This window comes from Limulus polyphemus, unplaced genomic scaffold, assembly GCF_000517525.1.
Source record: "Limulus polyphemus unplaced genomic scaffold, Limulus_polyphemus-2.1.2 Scaffold853, whole genome shotgun sequence".
Lineage (NCBI taxonomy): Eukaryota > Metazoa > Arthropoda > Merostomata > Xiphosura > Limulidae > Limulus > Limulus polyphemus.
Window position 1 is genome coordinate 25624 of NW_013666463.1, and position 17505 is coordinate 43128.

At 30.8% G+C, this 17505-nt stretch overlaps 1 protein-coding gene across 1 annotated transcript in view; it reads left to right on the forward strand.

Annotated features, from left to right (window-relative positions):
* The window catches only part of LOC106460878 (talin-2-like), a 91369-nt gene that overhangs the window by 21475 nt on the left and 52389 nt on the right, over positions 1–17505 (forward strand). Inside the window, exons 11-21 of the mRNA XM_013920634.2 lie at positions 755–844; positions 1139–1204; positions 3192–3293; positions 4130–4206; positions 6554–6648; positions 8168–8256; positions 9191–9443; positions 10168–10219; positions 14355–14505; positions 15472–15573; positions 17127–17294. Of these exons, the coding sequence (XP_013776088.1) occupies positions 755–844; positions 1139–1204; positions 3192–3293; positions 4130–4206; positions 6554–6648; positions 8168–8256; positions 9191–9443; positions 10168–10219; positions 14355–14505; positions 15472–15573; positions 17127–17294 (1245 nt within the window). The remainder of the gene's footprint in view (positions 1–754; positions 845–1138; positions 1205–3191; positions 3294–4129; positions 4207–6553; positions 6649–8167; positions 8257–9190; positions 9444–10167; positions 10220–14354; positions 14506–15471; positions 15574–17126; positions 17295–17505) is intronic.

Here is a 17505-nt window from a genome sequence, read left to right on the forward strand (position 1 = left end):
ATATTGAATGCTGAAAAATGTTTTTAGACCCCATTAAACAATATGTGATCTTTAATAATCACAATGTTGGTGCTGCCATTAAGTCATAGTTCCAATAATGAAGGTTTAAAGTCATTTCTGTGAAATAATAAACCACATTGAACAATATGTGATCTTTAATAATCACAATGTTGGTGCTGACGTTAAGTCATATTTCCAGTAATGAAGGTTTACTTTAATAAAAGAAGGGTTGGTACAACATAGCTGCTTGTCTTAACATAAGCCTTGAAATGGAAACTGAAAGAAATATGCCTATTACAATTTTATCTCTGAAAATTTTATCTATAGGATTACTGAGCTATGTTCAAGTACAGGTATTTTTCCATCATGTATATGTAAGAAATAGTTAATACAGAATGTTTAAGATTTTAAAGCATTGTTTATGTTTATAGAGCTATAAGTTTTCAAGTTATTATTTTTAATGATAAATTTCAATGTCATGTAAATAACATAACATTTATGGGACAGCAAGAGTTGTGTTGGTCCATCAAGATTGTCCCATTGATAATTTATAAAAAAAAATCAGTATGTAACCTTTAATAATCACAGTATTGATGCTGATGTTAGATAATAGGTGTAAAATGGTTAAAGATGTTTTAGTTGATTGTTAAGTCAATACATTTTTATTCTTATTGTTTTTATTTTTTAGTTAAGTGGTAAAAACCAAATTGTTTTCATGCTTTACCTGTTAAGTTATTTTGTCAATCTTTTTCAGGAAAAAATGAAAGGCAAGAACAAGTTGACTCCTCGTTTGCTTGGAGTAACAAAGGACAGTGTTTTAAGATTAGATGAAAAAACTAAGGAGGTAGGATGAAGTGTAAAGTAACAAGTTCAGAAAATAAAACTATGACCCAACAATGCTGTGCATAAAGAAAGATAATTAATATTAAATGTTTAAGTAAAGAAAGATACAAGTCACCTCAGATTGATGGGTGTGAATTATATGTTGAAAATTCTTATTGTCACTGTGTTCCAAGTTAAGAGTTTGAAATATGAAGTAGGATATTCTGAACTATTTTTTTTTATTTAAATATTTATTTTTCCATAATTTCTTGGAATCAGAGAATCTGTAAAATGCATTGTTCCTTTTTTTTTCTAGATATTAAAGACGTGGCCATTAACCACAGTTAGAAGGTGGGCAGCATCACCAAATAGTTTTACCTTGGTAAGTCTTGGTAGTATGTTTGGTTATTGTTATTTCAGATTAACTTAGCTGTGTATTTATTTGTCTGTATATGTCCGTATAAGAACCAATGACTTGCTAACACCATAAATGTATGCCTTTAACTGACCTGTTTTTGTTTAAAAAAATATTTTAGTAAAATTCAGTTTTCAAAAGTGGTGGCATTTATAGGGTACTGTAGTTGTTACCGATGAACTTTTCTGTAATTCTATCATTACTATCTATAATTAACAATAAAGGACAGGAAGGACCTTTTGGTTCTTCTAGGCTATCCTATCCATTAAGTTAAAGTAAATCCTTTAAAAAAAAAACTAAAAAGTCAGCTCTTATCATTCAAATATTTATCAAGCTTTCCCTTAAACTTCCATAAATTAACTGCATCTGAAGGCATCCTGTTAGAAACGTAAACTGTCTTAGCTGATGATGACTTCTTTCCTGCCAAAAATTATATTTGTGTTTACTATTCTTGCCATTCTTACCATTAAATATGAAAAAAAGATGATGCATCAACACTGTCAATTTTCTTAACAATCTTAAACACTTCAATCAGATTCCCTCTAACTCTTCTATTTTCAAGAGAAAATAAGTTCAGAGAACTTAACCTATCCTCATATGATAATCTCCATCCCAGGTATCATCCTAGCAGCCCTATCCTCTTTTTTTGAGGAAAGGAGCCCAAGACTGATAACAGTACTCCAAGTGTGGCCTAACCAGTGACCCCTTCATTGATGTTGTAAATTTTTAGACTTGTATTCAACATGCCTCTAGATACAACCTAAAATCCTATTTGTTCTGCCACTAGCAACAGTAAATTGTATGGATGACTAAAGAAACTGATGAACTAGAACACCAAGATAATATTTTTTCTTTTCTAACATTTTTTAGGTTACTCCCATCAAAACTATACTCGTAATTCAAATTGTGATATCTCATATGCATTATTTTGCATTTATTATAATTAAAATCCATCTGACATTTATTTGCACAACTCACCAAATAAGCCAAATCCTTTTTTAAAGCAGTAGCATCCTCTTTACAGCCAGTAACACCCAAAACTTTAATGTCATCAACAAATTTAAATAATCTATTGACGATTCCTTCATTCACTGAAGCAAGAACTGATTTTTATGGAATTTGTAAATCTCTTTAGTTTCAGTGGTTAAAGCATCTGTTTTGGGAGAAAATTTGCAGGTTTGGGATTTCTCTTCACAAAAATTTCAAACTGTAAAGGAAAATCTTGACATTGAAAAGTTTGTTACAATTTATTAGGCTAAAGCTCTTGGCACCAGTTGTGTCTGGTGTTGTTCTACTGGTCATAAGGTTTCCTATGAACATAATGGAAGTTTACATATGTACACAATGATGTATGCATAGAATTTAAGTATTAATTATAATACTCTATATTAGAAATGAGGTTTAATATCTTTGTGTGTTTCAACTATATCTCGAGGGGCTCATAATTATTTTAGTTTTCTTTGACAGCTTGTTTTTAGTGATTTTAATTTGAGCTTTTTGCATATTTACATCAACGGGGCTATTCACAGCTTTCTATAAATTAAATTAAAAATTTTTAAATAAAAGTATCGTGTACAAATGCTAAAGAAAAACAAAGAGTAGAAATGTTTTCTTAATTATAATTAAAATCGATCTGACATTTATTTGCACGACTCACCAAAAGTAAAGTTTTAGTGATACCTAGTTAAAAACATTTACTTTACATACAATTTAACTACCAATGTCACAATATGTGACAAGTTTATTTCTGAGATGTATTTACTGTGTGTGCTAAGTGTAACACATAGCCAACCTTACAGATTTTTGTTGCAGTTCTGTAGAGGTAATTTTTATTAGTAAAAATTTAAGCACTGCATAAACTTTAAAATTGTACATCTAGTATGTTTTTACTTGTTTAATAGTACATGTGTTATTTTAATGTGAATAACAAAACTTCTCTGTTCTTTCTCAATAGGACTTTGGTGACTACTCTGATTCTTACTATTCTGTTCAGACAACAGAGGGCGAGCATATCTCTCAACTCATTGCAGGTTATATAGATATTATTTTAAAAAAGGTGAGTTTTCTTACAGAGTTGGACTAGGCTTGGCCAAATGGTTAGTGTGCTGACTTATGAATGTGAGGGTCCACGGTTCCCACCCCTTTGCCACAAAATCATACTCCACAATTTGAGGCCATGAGCACATTATAAGAGTGATGCTTGAATCACTCAGTATTTAATAAGAATAGCCCAAGAGCAAGTATTGGGTGTTTTGGCTAGTTAACTTCCCTGTAGTCTGTCAGTTCAAAGTTAGAGATGATTAGTGCAGATTGCATCTTGTGGAGCATTGTGCAAATATTTAAAAGAAACAAACCAATCTTAGTTTTCTCGTATGAATTAAATTTATTACACTTAAAATGTTGAATTCTTTTACTTTTACATATTTCAGATTCTGAGATACATTTTTACTGCTGTGTATTTATTGCTCATGGCCAATTGTTTTCTAAAAAAAATTCTATTGCATACATAGTTACCTAAAATTTCAGTATTTGATGATTTTTATGACGTTGGTACAATTAAAAGTCAGCTAGCTTGATTGGTGGGTAATTATACTATGGGTAAGGATACTGATTTTAATCCTGTCTTCTTTCCTTTTCACTTTGTCAGAGAATTCCAAAATTTTATTATATATATATATATTTTTACATAATTTGTTTTCTTATACAATCAAATAAAGTTTATCCAAGTTAAAAGAACTGTATGTAAATAAATTTTCTAATTTCATCACAGCCGTAATCATTTATACTCATACCACCTATTTTTGGTTGTTAAAAGATAAATCTAAGCTGAATGGATATAATGTGATAAAATTATAATTTCACTTATGAAATGTACTTTTATTCCATCTCTAGCAAAAATCTAAGGACCATTTTGGAATAGAAGGCAACGAAGGCTCCACTATGGTAGAAGATAGTGTATCACCAGCAAAGTAAGTGGCTTTGAAAATCATTTTTGTTTGAGTAATTGAATATTACAATGACTGAATTTTCAGTGATTGATATTGCATTTAAATATAATGAGATAACTTGCTGTAGTCAAACCACTAGGTGGAGGCTCAAAGTTGATCATGAAAATTTATTCTTTAATAATCTTGCTCTGATGATATCAGCTTCTTTTTTTGTTTTACACATTCTTTTCAACCCATGTAATTCCTTCGTAATAGAAATGGTGCATTTGTATTGATTTGTATTGCAGTTATAAACAAACAAAAAGTAACTAGAATAAAACATTCAAAGAAATAAATATAAAAGTCAGTTTCAGAACTTTGCCAATAGATGAAAAGTACACAGCTTGTTGAGTTTTGGTACTTTGAAAAAGAATTTTGCTCTAATTTATTGATACCAACATTTTTGTGTAGTATTGATATCATTATTACTTGCATTAAGTAACACAATTAATGAGTTGTAGTATCTGTTGAAATAAAAACAAATGTTAATATGATGTTTTGATGCTCAATATTCACTCTCCAAGTTAATTTATTAACATACAAAAACATTTTACTATACATATAATGCAGGCTAGATATTGAATATTTTATTGAGTTATGCTCAATATTCACTCTCCAAGTTAATTTATTAACATACAAAAACATTTTACTGTATCATTTCAATTAATTCAAAACTAGAAAAGACATCAGTAAAAAATAAAGTGTACTCTGCAGTTTATTAAATAGTCATTTGTACAGCCTTTGACTTGAAAGTCCTTTTAATTAAAAATGCAGGTTTTGTAATAGATTGGCAAAACTAAAATATTATAGTGTAGTCTAAAGTTTAACAAACTGGAACTTCATTTGTAATTCAGACCAAAAGTATACATGAAAAATACATAAAATATAATGTTACTGCAGAGTAACCAAGCAAGAAATGAACACGTATGTTGTGTATTCTTATCAATATTGTAATGTAGTTGATTTAGTTATTGCCTTAGTCTATGTAATATAATAGAAAATATTGAAATATTTTGCTTTCTATGTTATATTAAAAAACTTATTTTATCTGCATGCTAAAAGCAGGAAAGGTCAAGGTTAGTATTGGATAGTAAAAATTTTAGTTTTATATATTTCTCAAATGGGGAAAATATACCTTGAATAAAAATATTCTCACTTTACGATATAAATAGAGTATTTGTTTTCAAGATTTTATTCTAACATCTAAGAATTGTATTGTATGTCAGATGAGCGATTGAGGTTAGACATTTGAAAATTGGTATACTTACATACTTAAAATTTGTTATAAAATGCAGTTTACTCACAGTGTCAATAAAAGAAATTGATTCTTATCATTATTTGGAACTTTGGTCTTTTTACTTTAATTTTTTCACACCTCGATGTGTAGGTTCAACACATCTGTTGTATGTTTTTTTTATTGTTTTGCAAAAACAAACTACTGGATGAGATAGTTTCAAACTCGAGATGAACTTTTTACAGCTTGTGTAATTTTTGCAAATAAAATAATTTTATATTTGTATGAATTCACATATTTTAATATGTGAAAATGCTTACATATTTTGTAGAGTTTAATCACTTATTTTTAAGTCTTACTACACTCTTGTAAAACTTTACTATAAAGTTTTTATTTTATAAAACTAAATTTTGTTTTTGTTTCGATTAAAAAAAACACCATATACAGCAGATACTGTGATTTGTGTGTGTAGCTGAGAGAGTATTTTGTTTTGGTTTCAAGATTTTTGCATTTTAGATACTGACTTCAATTTACTACTTATCTTTGTGTGTAGGTTTTTTTTTTAGTGCAGTACTATGGATAAATATTCTGAAATTTAATATAACATTGTTAGTTAGAAGTGAATTGGTTTTATCTGATGTTTAAATAGTAGAAATGCCTAATTTGCTTGTTACTTTTCACAACAACTTCTGATTAGGTTTGAGTGATGATGATAATATTTTATTAAATAAAATTGTAACAGTAAATAATTTTACAGCTCTTGGAAATTAATTGAAAACACTGGGAATAACCTCACTGTAGATAAGGTTTCATTACTTTTTAACATTGTCAGTACCATTAGAGTAAAAATTTATGTATAGCTAAGCCATTATCTCTCATTCACATCAAGGTTTTACTTATTACCTTCCCTGTAAGTCAGATGAATAAGCATATTCTTATACAGGACTTTTATATAATTGCCCATGATTCATTCAGGCCTGTCTTCTATAAGCATTTAAATGCTTATGCCTGTAGCCTTGTAACTCAATTATTGATATCTTTATCACTAGATAATTACCAATTGTATAAGGATGACTTTTTTTTGTCTTTGATTAGAGCCACAATTATGCAGCACACTCCAGGAGCAAAGTTATCTCATGTAAATTCTGCATCACTAGCAGTTCCTGGTGTTATGAGAAGTGCCGCAGATGGTAAGTACAAAAAAAATTATTAAAAACTTGTATTTCATGTGAGAAGGAACCAGGTTTGCTATCTATACGTATATATCATAGGACCGGATAACCTTTATTTTTGTGTGTGTATATGAGTGGCTGATTAACTCTTTCAGCACTGGCTCAGTTTCTGGGTCCGACCTCGTAACCATTTTTTGCTTATTATAGTTTTCATTCTATAACTTTCAAATTAGTAAGCATTTGTTAATGAAATTTGGCAGATTATCAATAAACATTACAATGCTTTCATATGCTAAATACCATTTTTTTATTAAGTCTTAAGGTTTGTAAAGCAATGTTTTTTTAGAGTTTATATATATATATATATACAGTTGAATATCCAAAAAGTCATAAACTACTGTATGAATACCATAGAATTCCACTATAATTTATCAAGCTTAGTAACTAAACTGTATTTCGGTCGTAAGAAAGATGAAATTTCGAACAGACTGAAGATACAACCTACCTCCTTGAAATTTCTGGGTCGAAAGAACGAGATGACGTCTTAAGAATTTAAAAGGGCTGAGAAAGCCACTAGGGGGACATTCTAAGTTTTTGATTGGTTATTCATGTTACATATAGAAGTAAGTGTATATAAGGGAGCATTTCCAAAAAGGGAAAGAGGGGGTAGGGTTCACTATGTTTAATTTAGTACATGAACGATATCTTAGCAAATAGTAAATATATAATATGTTCTTATTTTATATTCTAGCTTGTCAATATCGGTAATTTGAGTTCCTAATTCATACGAAACTATGGACTTAGTATTTTGACATCACAGACATTTAATTTGAACCAGCGCTGCATTCAACATACCACGTGTTTAACTGTATTTTTTATATATTTACTTTTAAATTAAGAAATTGAATAATGTATAATACTAAAATTTGAATTATAATCTACAGTTTGATACCAAACTTGTTGACTTAAATTCATGAAATAGTAGTTCAATAAAATTTTGAGTGTGAGTCAACAAACTCAATGACATGGCCTTTGACCTGTGACCCATCTGGAAAGGGTTAAAAAGTACAAAATATGTATTTTTATCATGTTATTTAGCATCAACAGTATAGACATCCCATATGAAACACAGTATGGATAAGTAATTTGAGTATTTATAAGAGAAAAGCTCAGTTACAGGTTTACAGTGAAACATGTTAATTTAAGTACCAAGCCAGGCCCCATCTAACATCTTGTACGAGTGCCAATTCTAAATGTTCTGCTTTCTAATTCAGGCACTTGCCGAAGTACTTCACAAGCTATAAGGAAGACATTCATGCCTGATCTAAATACAATTGATTGTCCTTTAATTAATATTATTATTGGTGTGTGTGTGTGTGTTGCATACTTACCAAGTATTTGCTTACACATTGTAATTTCGTAATTGTTTATAACAAAAGAGTAAAATTATCTAAAACTTGTTTATTGATCTTCAAATAAAATATTACTGAAAATGATGTAGTTGAATTGTTTTAAATTTTTTCAACATAACTTATAGGAGCTCAAAGCTATAACACAGGCCACATGCAAGGTGCTCAATATGGAGAAGTAAAAGGACAAGTCCACAGTGCCCACTCTCCTACCACAGTAAGTTGAAAGTTTTTCTATATGATTGATCGGTTGAATGAAATATATTTGACACCTAGTTACTGCTTTCAGTATTAATAACCCTGGTAGTTTTGACATTGCTGAAAAAAAAGCAATCATTACTGGCATAACTGTTAAAAGACAGTATGAAAAGAGTATTTATAGTTGTTTGTGTATGTAATGACAATAAATATTGTTTACCCATTTTTCAAAATGTAGAACCTAATCATATATATGCGTTTAGTAATATAAGATAGTTGCAATCATGTGCATATTTTCCTAATACTGATAAAATCTTCATTTAACAGATGTTTTTGTTTAAAGGAGAAAATTATCAACTTATAAAAGAAGTAGTTAGCTTGTTCATTTTATATCGTACTTTTTGAAATCAAAAAGAGACTAGAGTATATTCACCCAGAAAAAAATTAGCCGTAGCTTCAAGTAATCACAAAATTTGTTTCAACAGCTTTGACTGAACAGTAGTGATCTTTTTAAATCATTATAAATAAAAAATCTAAATTACAGTTTGCATCTTACTTTCACATTTTGGCCGATCTTATCGTATCTAAAATTTTTATAGGCTTAAAAGATGATTTCTTTCTATCCAAAATAATTTTCAGACTGATCAGTTCAGACTTTTAATAATAAATCGTTTTTACTTCATGTTTATTAACTACTAGAAAATCTTTTTTTGTGTATGTGTGCAAAGATAATGAAGTATAACGAAAAACTTACAAAGTTAACATTAGTAACATTTTGACATTCCATAAAAGCTCAGTATCAACCTTCTAAAAATTTTTTATATGGTGAAAAAATATAATGTGCATAGATTGTTTCAAAATACCTTAAAGTTAGAAGTTTAAATTGGGTTGTTTTGGAGAAATGTTTATAGCCTGTGGTATATTTCAATTCAATATTGTTGCTCATTTTCTAGCCACAGCATCCAAAAGTTCACAGTAAGCTGACAGAACCTCAAAAAGCTCTACTTAGCACGATCGATACTGGACGAGATGCCATAGATTCAGCACAGAAGGAACTGCAAGAAAAAGCAGATCTTCCTGAAATGGGAACAGATCCTGCTTCATTGCAGTGGCAACAGAACACACTTGATGTTAAGAAACAAAGTGTGTCTTCTCATCTTGGAGCAATGAATGCTGCTACAGCACAGGTGGTTACACTGACATCTGGTGAGTGAAACTTTTTACTGTTATGTTATTGTTGATCTTTCCTTAAGTAAAATTTGCACTTACAAATGCTAAATATTGGGTTTAAAAGATTGTTTTTCTTTAAAAGTAAAAAATAAACAATACTATGTATTAAAATCAAATGGTTTCTAGATATAAAAAAAATCTTTCTGTAGGAATGTTTAATTTAATTTTTAATAATTTACACTTTTTTATAACATTTAAATAGTTGAGAATTCTTCAAACCTTATTACTTTCAGATTTATTGCAGTGGTTTGAAATAATTGGTTTCTGTAAGGAATGGTATGAACAATGTGTTTATTTATTACCAGAAGTGTTTGTAATGAAATAATTGGTTTCTGTAAGAAATGGTATGATCAATGTGTTTATTTATTACCAGAAGTGTATGTAATGAAATAATTGGTTTCTGTAAGGAATGGTATGAACAATGTGTTTATTTATTACCAGAAGTGTATGTAATGAAATAATTGGTTTCTGTAAGGAATGGTATGAACAATGTGTTTATTTATTACCGGAGTGTATGTAATGAAATAATTGGTTGCTGTAAGGAATGGTATGAACAATGTGTTTATTTATTACCAGAAGTGTATGTAATGAAATAATTAGTTTCTGTAAGAAATGGTATGAACAATGTGTTTATTTATTACCTGAAGTTTAATTGTTTTTACAAACTCTTCTTTCTACAATTTTACCATTTAATCTTTAGGTTCTCCAGATGATGTTGACCATCCTGGAGTGAATGCAGCTATCAACATCATGTAAGATTTAAGATTATATATCTCTTTGTTACCCAGTCATCAGCATACTAACAGGTCATGATGGAATAGAGTAAAATATTTTTATCATTTCACTTTATCCATTAATTTAAAAACATATTCACCATATTCTTTTAACTATGTTGAAAAAATTGCCTGTATTACAGGAGTATATGATATTTTCATTTCTGTGCCAAGACCTTTACCAGACTACTGAAGAAACTGTATTGTTGGTTTAGATATACATTCTAGGGTTTATAACACAGTTATTCTAAAATGTTCTGTGTGGTCAAGTCTGAGATATATATATATATATACATACAGGATGTTATTAGTGCGGTTGTTTTGCTTGTGGAGAGTGAAAGATCAGTCTAGGGGCTCCAGTTTATGATGTCTTGTGTATGATCGTGTATCATAAAAGCATTCAAATTTCATTGAAGTCAAGATCGTGGTCTCACTTGAAGGTGGACTAGATAAGTATAAATATTACACCCCTTATATCATCAGTTGGGACCAACAACAAATAGATGTGCAAATATTACACTCATTATATCATCAGTTGGGACCAACAACAAATAAATATGCAAATATTACACTCCTTATATCATCAGTTGGGACCAACAACAAATAGATGTGCAAATATTACACTCATTATATCATCAGTAGGGACCAACAACAAATAAATATGCAAATATTACACTCCTTATATCATCAGTTGGGACCAACAACAAATAGATGTGCAAATATTACACTCATTATATCATCAGTTGGGACCAACAACAAATAGATGTGCAAATATTACACTCATTATATCATCAGTTGGGACCAACAACAAATAGATGTGCAAATATTACACTGATTATATCATCATTTGAGACCAACAACAAATAGACAACCATAAGTTTTACATTGATTGTATCGTTGGTTGGGACCAACAAAAAATAGATAAGCATAAGTATTACACTGACATATCACCAGTGTCATCAACAACAAATCCTTAGCACTGAATAACATTTGAAAATAAAGATAAAAGAAACGTTTTTCTCTAAAATCCACTAGTCTACTCTCAACTACAACTAAGGTCATATATATATATATAAAACCATATTAATTTGGAGTTTGTAACATTGCGCTTCAGTTCAAGTTTGATGTGTGGACATCATCAGCAGGCTCTGTTGTTTCTGCAAAGTGAGAACAGTCTGAAAGCTCCAGCTTGATGTCTTCTTTGTGATGGATGGTTGTACAGTATAAGTGTCCAAATGTTATTGAAGTCAACTTGTTTTATAAGGTGGTGATTTTTCCAATCTGATTATCATGATATTACACATGATCCTGTTTTAGAGGAATTTTATACCCAGTGAACTGTACTGGATTTGGAATTCTTGAGAGATGCACATATTTGGAGTGGATGACTTTTCATTCTTTGTGTTGTGGGCTTCATCAAGCTACACAGAAATGTATTTTGTTGTTTTATATATATCCTAAAATAAGAAGACAGGATAACAAAAACTTAAGACTTTAAGAAAAAAAGTTTAATCACGTCTTTTTTGTGTAAATTATATTAACACCCAGTCTGCAAGTCAGGGGAACATTTTATGTGGGTGGATTCTCAAACAAAGCTTTCTGGTACTCTCTCTCTTTCTAAGTATAGATTTGAACTTCTTGTAGTGATTGAAATGTGAATTTCCCATCAGTATAGCTGAATTCATACTAGTTTCTAAGCTATGAGGGTGTAAATCATATACCCCCATCAAAAATCCCACCAGAAACAGCAGTAGCTGCACATGTGCAATACAAGATCTGGTTCCTCAGCTCTATAAAGCTGTTTTCTCCACAGTTTTCGAGAGAATATCAAATAGTTCTTTGAACATGGTCAGCATAACTCATCTCACAAGAAAAGCAGGTCAATTGCTGGAATATCTTGTAAAAAAAATATTCAGGGAGATATAATCTATGTCGGGAGAGTGAAATTCACACAGATATCACATGACTGAAAAATGTGGCTGATGTAGTCCCGAGTTCCTTGAGGAGTTACATATTCACATCAATCCATGTTGCATTTCTATAGAGTTTCTTCGGTTTGCTGTGACAATGAAGCCTGCTGATGCACGTATGGTATTCAAAAAGAGGTTAAGGGAAGAGCAATAAGATGAAGGGTTTCCATCTGACCAGCAGGTCAATTCAAAGATAAGTCAGCTAAAGCATTTTGCTAACGAGTTAGAGAAAAACTACTGTGGCTACCCGAGAAGATTGCATGTTGATTATTATTTGATGAGGAATTCTTAGTGTTTTACAATATGTTTTGATATTACTGAGTTTTGCAGTTCCATTTTGCGACAATGCATACACCATCAATGTGTTACAAAAACAGTACTGTAGCATGTCCCGTCGTCATTGTTTTTGCTGTGATGGTTCCTGCTTGAAATCACAGACAAACACTCTTAAAATCGGCTGCAGAAGCTAGTCTGGTGTGTGAAGAATGAGAAAGCAGTATTGTGGTAGAACAGCGTGAGTAGCAGAAGTAATAGCAATAGCACCAGGTCAGCATCACCAGCATGGAACATGAGGGAATATAGACCTATCAATGGTTTTAAACCAATCAAGATCTAATATTCATTAATACTTTTTATTTGACAAACCATAAAACACCAACATGAACTCTTCTAGTACCCCTAAACTTTGCATCTTCCCATGACCGAATACTATTAAAAAGTGAGTCCTTTTGGCAGTAAAGTATGTTTTAAGTTAACAGTCCTTTGTCAGAATACTTATTTTTTGGTTCTAACTTGAGTGCCAGAAGTTATGACAACCCTCTGTAACCCACCAAATCCCCCATGTTCTAATTCATTCTTTTGCATATTGGATGTTAAATAGATTTAAAATAAGGTTTATGCAAGGTCAACTACATGAAATCATGACATGGGAGAATAGTTAAAACATTAAGACTCTCTTTGTCTTATTTGATTATTAACTCTGATACTATATGATAATCTTTGATATGACACATGCAATAACAAGAGAACATATTTTCAGTCAATAGCAATATATTCAATAAAAGACTGGTATATGATATAAAAATCCAGGTGTATTGCATATAAGGGTTGATATTTATGCATAAAAATCTGATTAATATGTACAAAGCAACATCAGGCTCATAAAGTTTGGAGACGGCTTGAAAGGGTAGTGAAAGGAACTATTACAAATGTACAAGTTTGAAAACATCAGCCTCATTTGTGAACCAAAAGTATCCTTGTATGTCAGAATCACAGGTGTCTTCACTGACATGTTATTACAGTAATAACATATAACATGATCTATCATGGTAAGATTTTCATATTATATGCTTCTAGTGTGTTTCACCACCTAACAGCTGTATATTTTAATTCTGCTTTCCTGTTGATTAATTATCTTCACCTTCAGCAATAAAAAATATTAATTGATAGATTCTGGCCTCTTTTCTTTAAAAGGTGTGGGTTATCCCTGTTGTAGGTGTATGGTTTTGATACCACAAAATATTCCCTTCACTTTAACCTATATGTGCATTATAAGAGTGACAGTCAATCTCATAGTGTGGGTGGTAGGTGTGCTACTGATTGGTTAACTTCTCTATGGTTAGTAATTCAAAATTAGGGATGATGGCAGGTAGCCGTAGTAGCCTTCCCAAAATATGAAATATTAAAACTTTTCTGTACTGAATATTGCACCTATATGAATGCATTGCTGTTTTGTGTTTGTAAATACAACTATTTAAAGTAGAAATGTACAGACAATGTCACTGTAAATTAACTCGGTTTGTAAATCATAAATAAAAGCAAAACTTACTATCCCCAGAAAAATAACTAAAATATATTAACTATTTAATCCCAAAAAAACAACAACAACTTGAAATCTTGATTTAATATACAGAAACTTTAAAATGTCTTCAGAGCAAATAAAAATGAGTTTATGTAAGACTCATTATGACTAAAAAAAATTATATCTATCCAGGATTTGGGTCAAAGGTAATTATAAAATTTCATTTTATGACTAATAATTAAGAAATAGTACACATGCAAGTAATTATATATGTATATATATGTATTTTTATTTGTACATGTGTATGTGTGTGTATATATATTTGATTTTTTTCATACTCTAGTACTACCAACCTCCCAGAGATGTCTAAAGATATAAAAATGATAGCTGCACTAATGGATGAAGCTGAAGGAAACAAGCTACTTGATGCTGCCCGAGGCCTTTGCTTGGCCTTTTTTGACTTACTGAAAGCTGCTGAACCTGATAGTACAGAGGTTTGACAATTTTATAGATAGTTTAATATACTATATATACTTTCTACCATCAGATGACGTTACTTTGAAGGCTTCAATGTATAAGTTTTTATGCCAATTCTAGTATAGTTGGTTAAACATGAAAAAGGCCCTTCATGGCCAGGCGGTTAGGGTGCTTGACTCGCAATCTGTGGGTCGTGGGTTCGAATCCCCGTCCCACCAAACATGCTCGCCCTTTCAGCCGTGGGGGCGTTATAATGTTACAGTCAATCCCACGATTCATTGGTAAAAGAGTTGCCCAAGATTTGGCAGTGGTTGGTGATGAATAGCTGCCTTCCCTCTAGTCTTACACTGCTAAATTAGGGATGGCTAGCGCAGATAGCCCTCGTGCAGCTTTGCGCAAAATTCAAAAACAAATAAACATGAAAATTTGACTACAAGTTAGGCTTCTGCTTTCACACTTGTAGACAAAGGTTACTTGCTTGATAATCAGTAGTAGTTATGGCCATATTGAGAAAAATGTCTTCTAATAATCTTTTGTCAAAATTTCATATTTCAATTAAGTATAGTTACATTCTTCCTGGAATTTGGTGGTGGATGCTGGGAAATTTGTAATATCAGCTTGATTCAGTGTTCATGTAAATACAGTTTATTTATGAAGAAAGTTTTGTTGTGTTACTTTTAGTTTTGTTTATCTTCTCACCCTTTGTATTGTTGAAGGTTCAGCCCTGCAATTTTATTAAGGTGTTCCACTAAATGGCTTTATGTTTAAGTAGAAAAAACGAAAATGCCCATTGCATTACTTACAGGTATATCAAGTTTATGTAAGTTTACTTCAAAAAATATTTTTATGAGTGAGCTAAAAATGTACATTATAGATGACAAAATGATGTGTATAGTAAACAGGAAATTGTAACCATGTTAAAACAGGAAAAGTATGCTAGTTGTAATTATTAAAATAAGTCAAAGTCTCAAAATTATTTTTAGCCTCGTCAGAACTTAATCCAAGCTGCCACACGAGTTGGAGAAGCTAGCCATGGTGTCCTGTATACCATTGGTGAAGAAGATGGTGTTAATAAGGATGTACAGGTAAAATTCAGTTAGAAAGAATATTTTTCTTAATGTTTCAAGAAACGTTTTTTTTAGATTACACTTGGTTTCTTTATAATGTGGCTAGTATTGAGTAAGTTTAAAATAATGTAATTGTTTTTTCAACATTAAGATAGTAGAAAATAAATAAAAAATATTTCACATTTTACTTTTGATATGCTTAATGTTTTCCCCCATCAGACATTTTCACCAAGTTGCTATCAACATCATCATCACTAGTTTGCACAGATTAGTCTTAACCTGGTTGCTATAAAGTGCAATTACATTAGTCATATCTGATTATCATATGTTGCTATCAGTTTAATTGTACTTAATTCTGGCTGTGCATGGTATAGTGTTAGCATGCTTAGCCCTGGACCCTAAGGCCCTTAGTTCATATCTTGTTGTCTCAATATTGCATTCCACACTATGGTGCAGTAGGTGTATTATAAGAGAGATGGTCAAATTCTACTATTTGGTTAGAATAGCCCAAGTGACAGTGAGTGCTGTAGATTAGTTGCCTTACTTCTAGTCTGTGAGCTCAAAAATAGGATGGCTAGCACAGATAGCCCTTGAGTAGCTTTACAAGAATATCTAAAATAAATGTGCCTGATTATTATATGTTGATATCAAAATTAGTAATAGTCATAACTTATATTCATCCATTGCCATGAGATTAGTCCTGTCTTTTTACCTGGTGCCATTAGCTTAGTTGTACCTGATTACTATAAATTCCCATCAGATTAGTCTTTCCTAATCACCATATGGCTGTCATTTGAGGTTTGATAAGTCAAACCTCAAATAGAGAATTATGTTATTAATGTTTTGAGGAACTAATTTGGTTTTTTCTAAACTGATTTGTTTATTCCAAGTGATTGTACTCATACAGTTTCATGCTTGGAACTACAAGACTGTTGGTGTTCAAATTTATTTCTTAATCTAGAAGATATGTATGATCAAATATTTGTATTTTAAAAGCTTTACTGTTTTTTTCTGCAGTTATCTTAAAAATTTTAACACGTAGAAAATTTGTTTTTCCATAGAAAATGTATCTGAAAAAAATAAATGTCAATCTTTTTTTTTATATATTTACATCTATCATAATATCAACAGTGAAAAAAATGAGAGTTTAGTTACTGAAACTTAAAATAAAGTTTGTAAAAGTAAAGAGAAAATGAAATTGAAATTGGCATAGAAAATGTTTAAAAAACAAAAACAATTAATACAGATTTACTGTCAAGGTCTTTGAAAAGTAGACTTGACCTTGGATGAGGCAAATAACCACAAGCTGTTGTTATTGATTATACTTAAAATGTCTAGGTACACTAGATATATAATGTGTGTGAAATGCATTTTTCCTAGGTGTGAGGAAAGTAAAGGTTCAGGTATGGCTAGTTGTGACCTAAAAGTTTGTTTTTTGCAATGGGTTGATATGGGGGGAAAGGATATAAAAAATGTGATGTACTTACTTTGACTATTAGAATTTTTTATTTTGAGTTTCATTTTTTTGTCTGTCAGCTATTAATACTTTTTTTTATATTTTTATTACTCAGGATTTTCTGTTGAGTTTGGCTAAAGGAGTGGCAAACTCAACTGCAGCACTAGTTTTGAAAGCTAAGAATGTGGCCAGCAGATGCGATGATCCAGTTTTGCAGAACAGAGTAATCAGTTCTGCAACTCATTGTGCCTTAGCTGCTTCTGAACTGGTTGCTTGTGCAAAGGTAAATAAACAGTTATTAGAATTTATTTTGTGGGAATAATAAAATATTTTCATATTGATCACTACTTAAACATTTAAAGTTTATTGCATACTATGAACCAGTTAGCAAAAGTTTACTACACCTATATATACATATATATATATATATATATATATGTGTGTGTGTGTGTGTGTGTGTGTGTGTGTATAGAGTAACTATGTAAGGTAAGTTA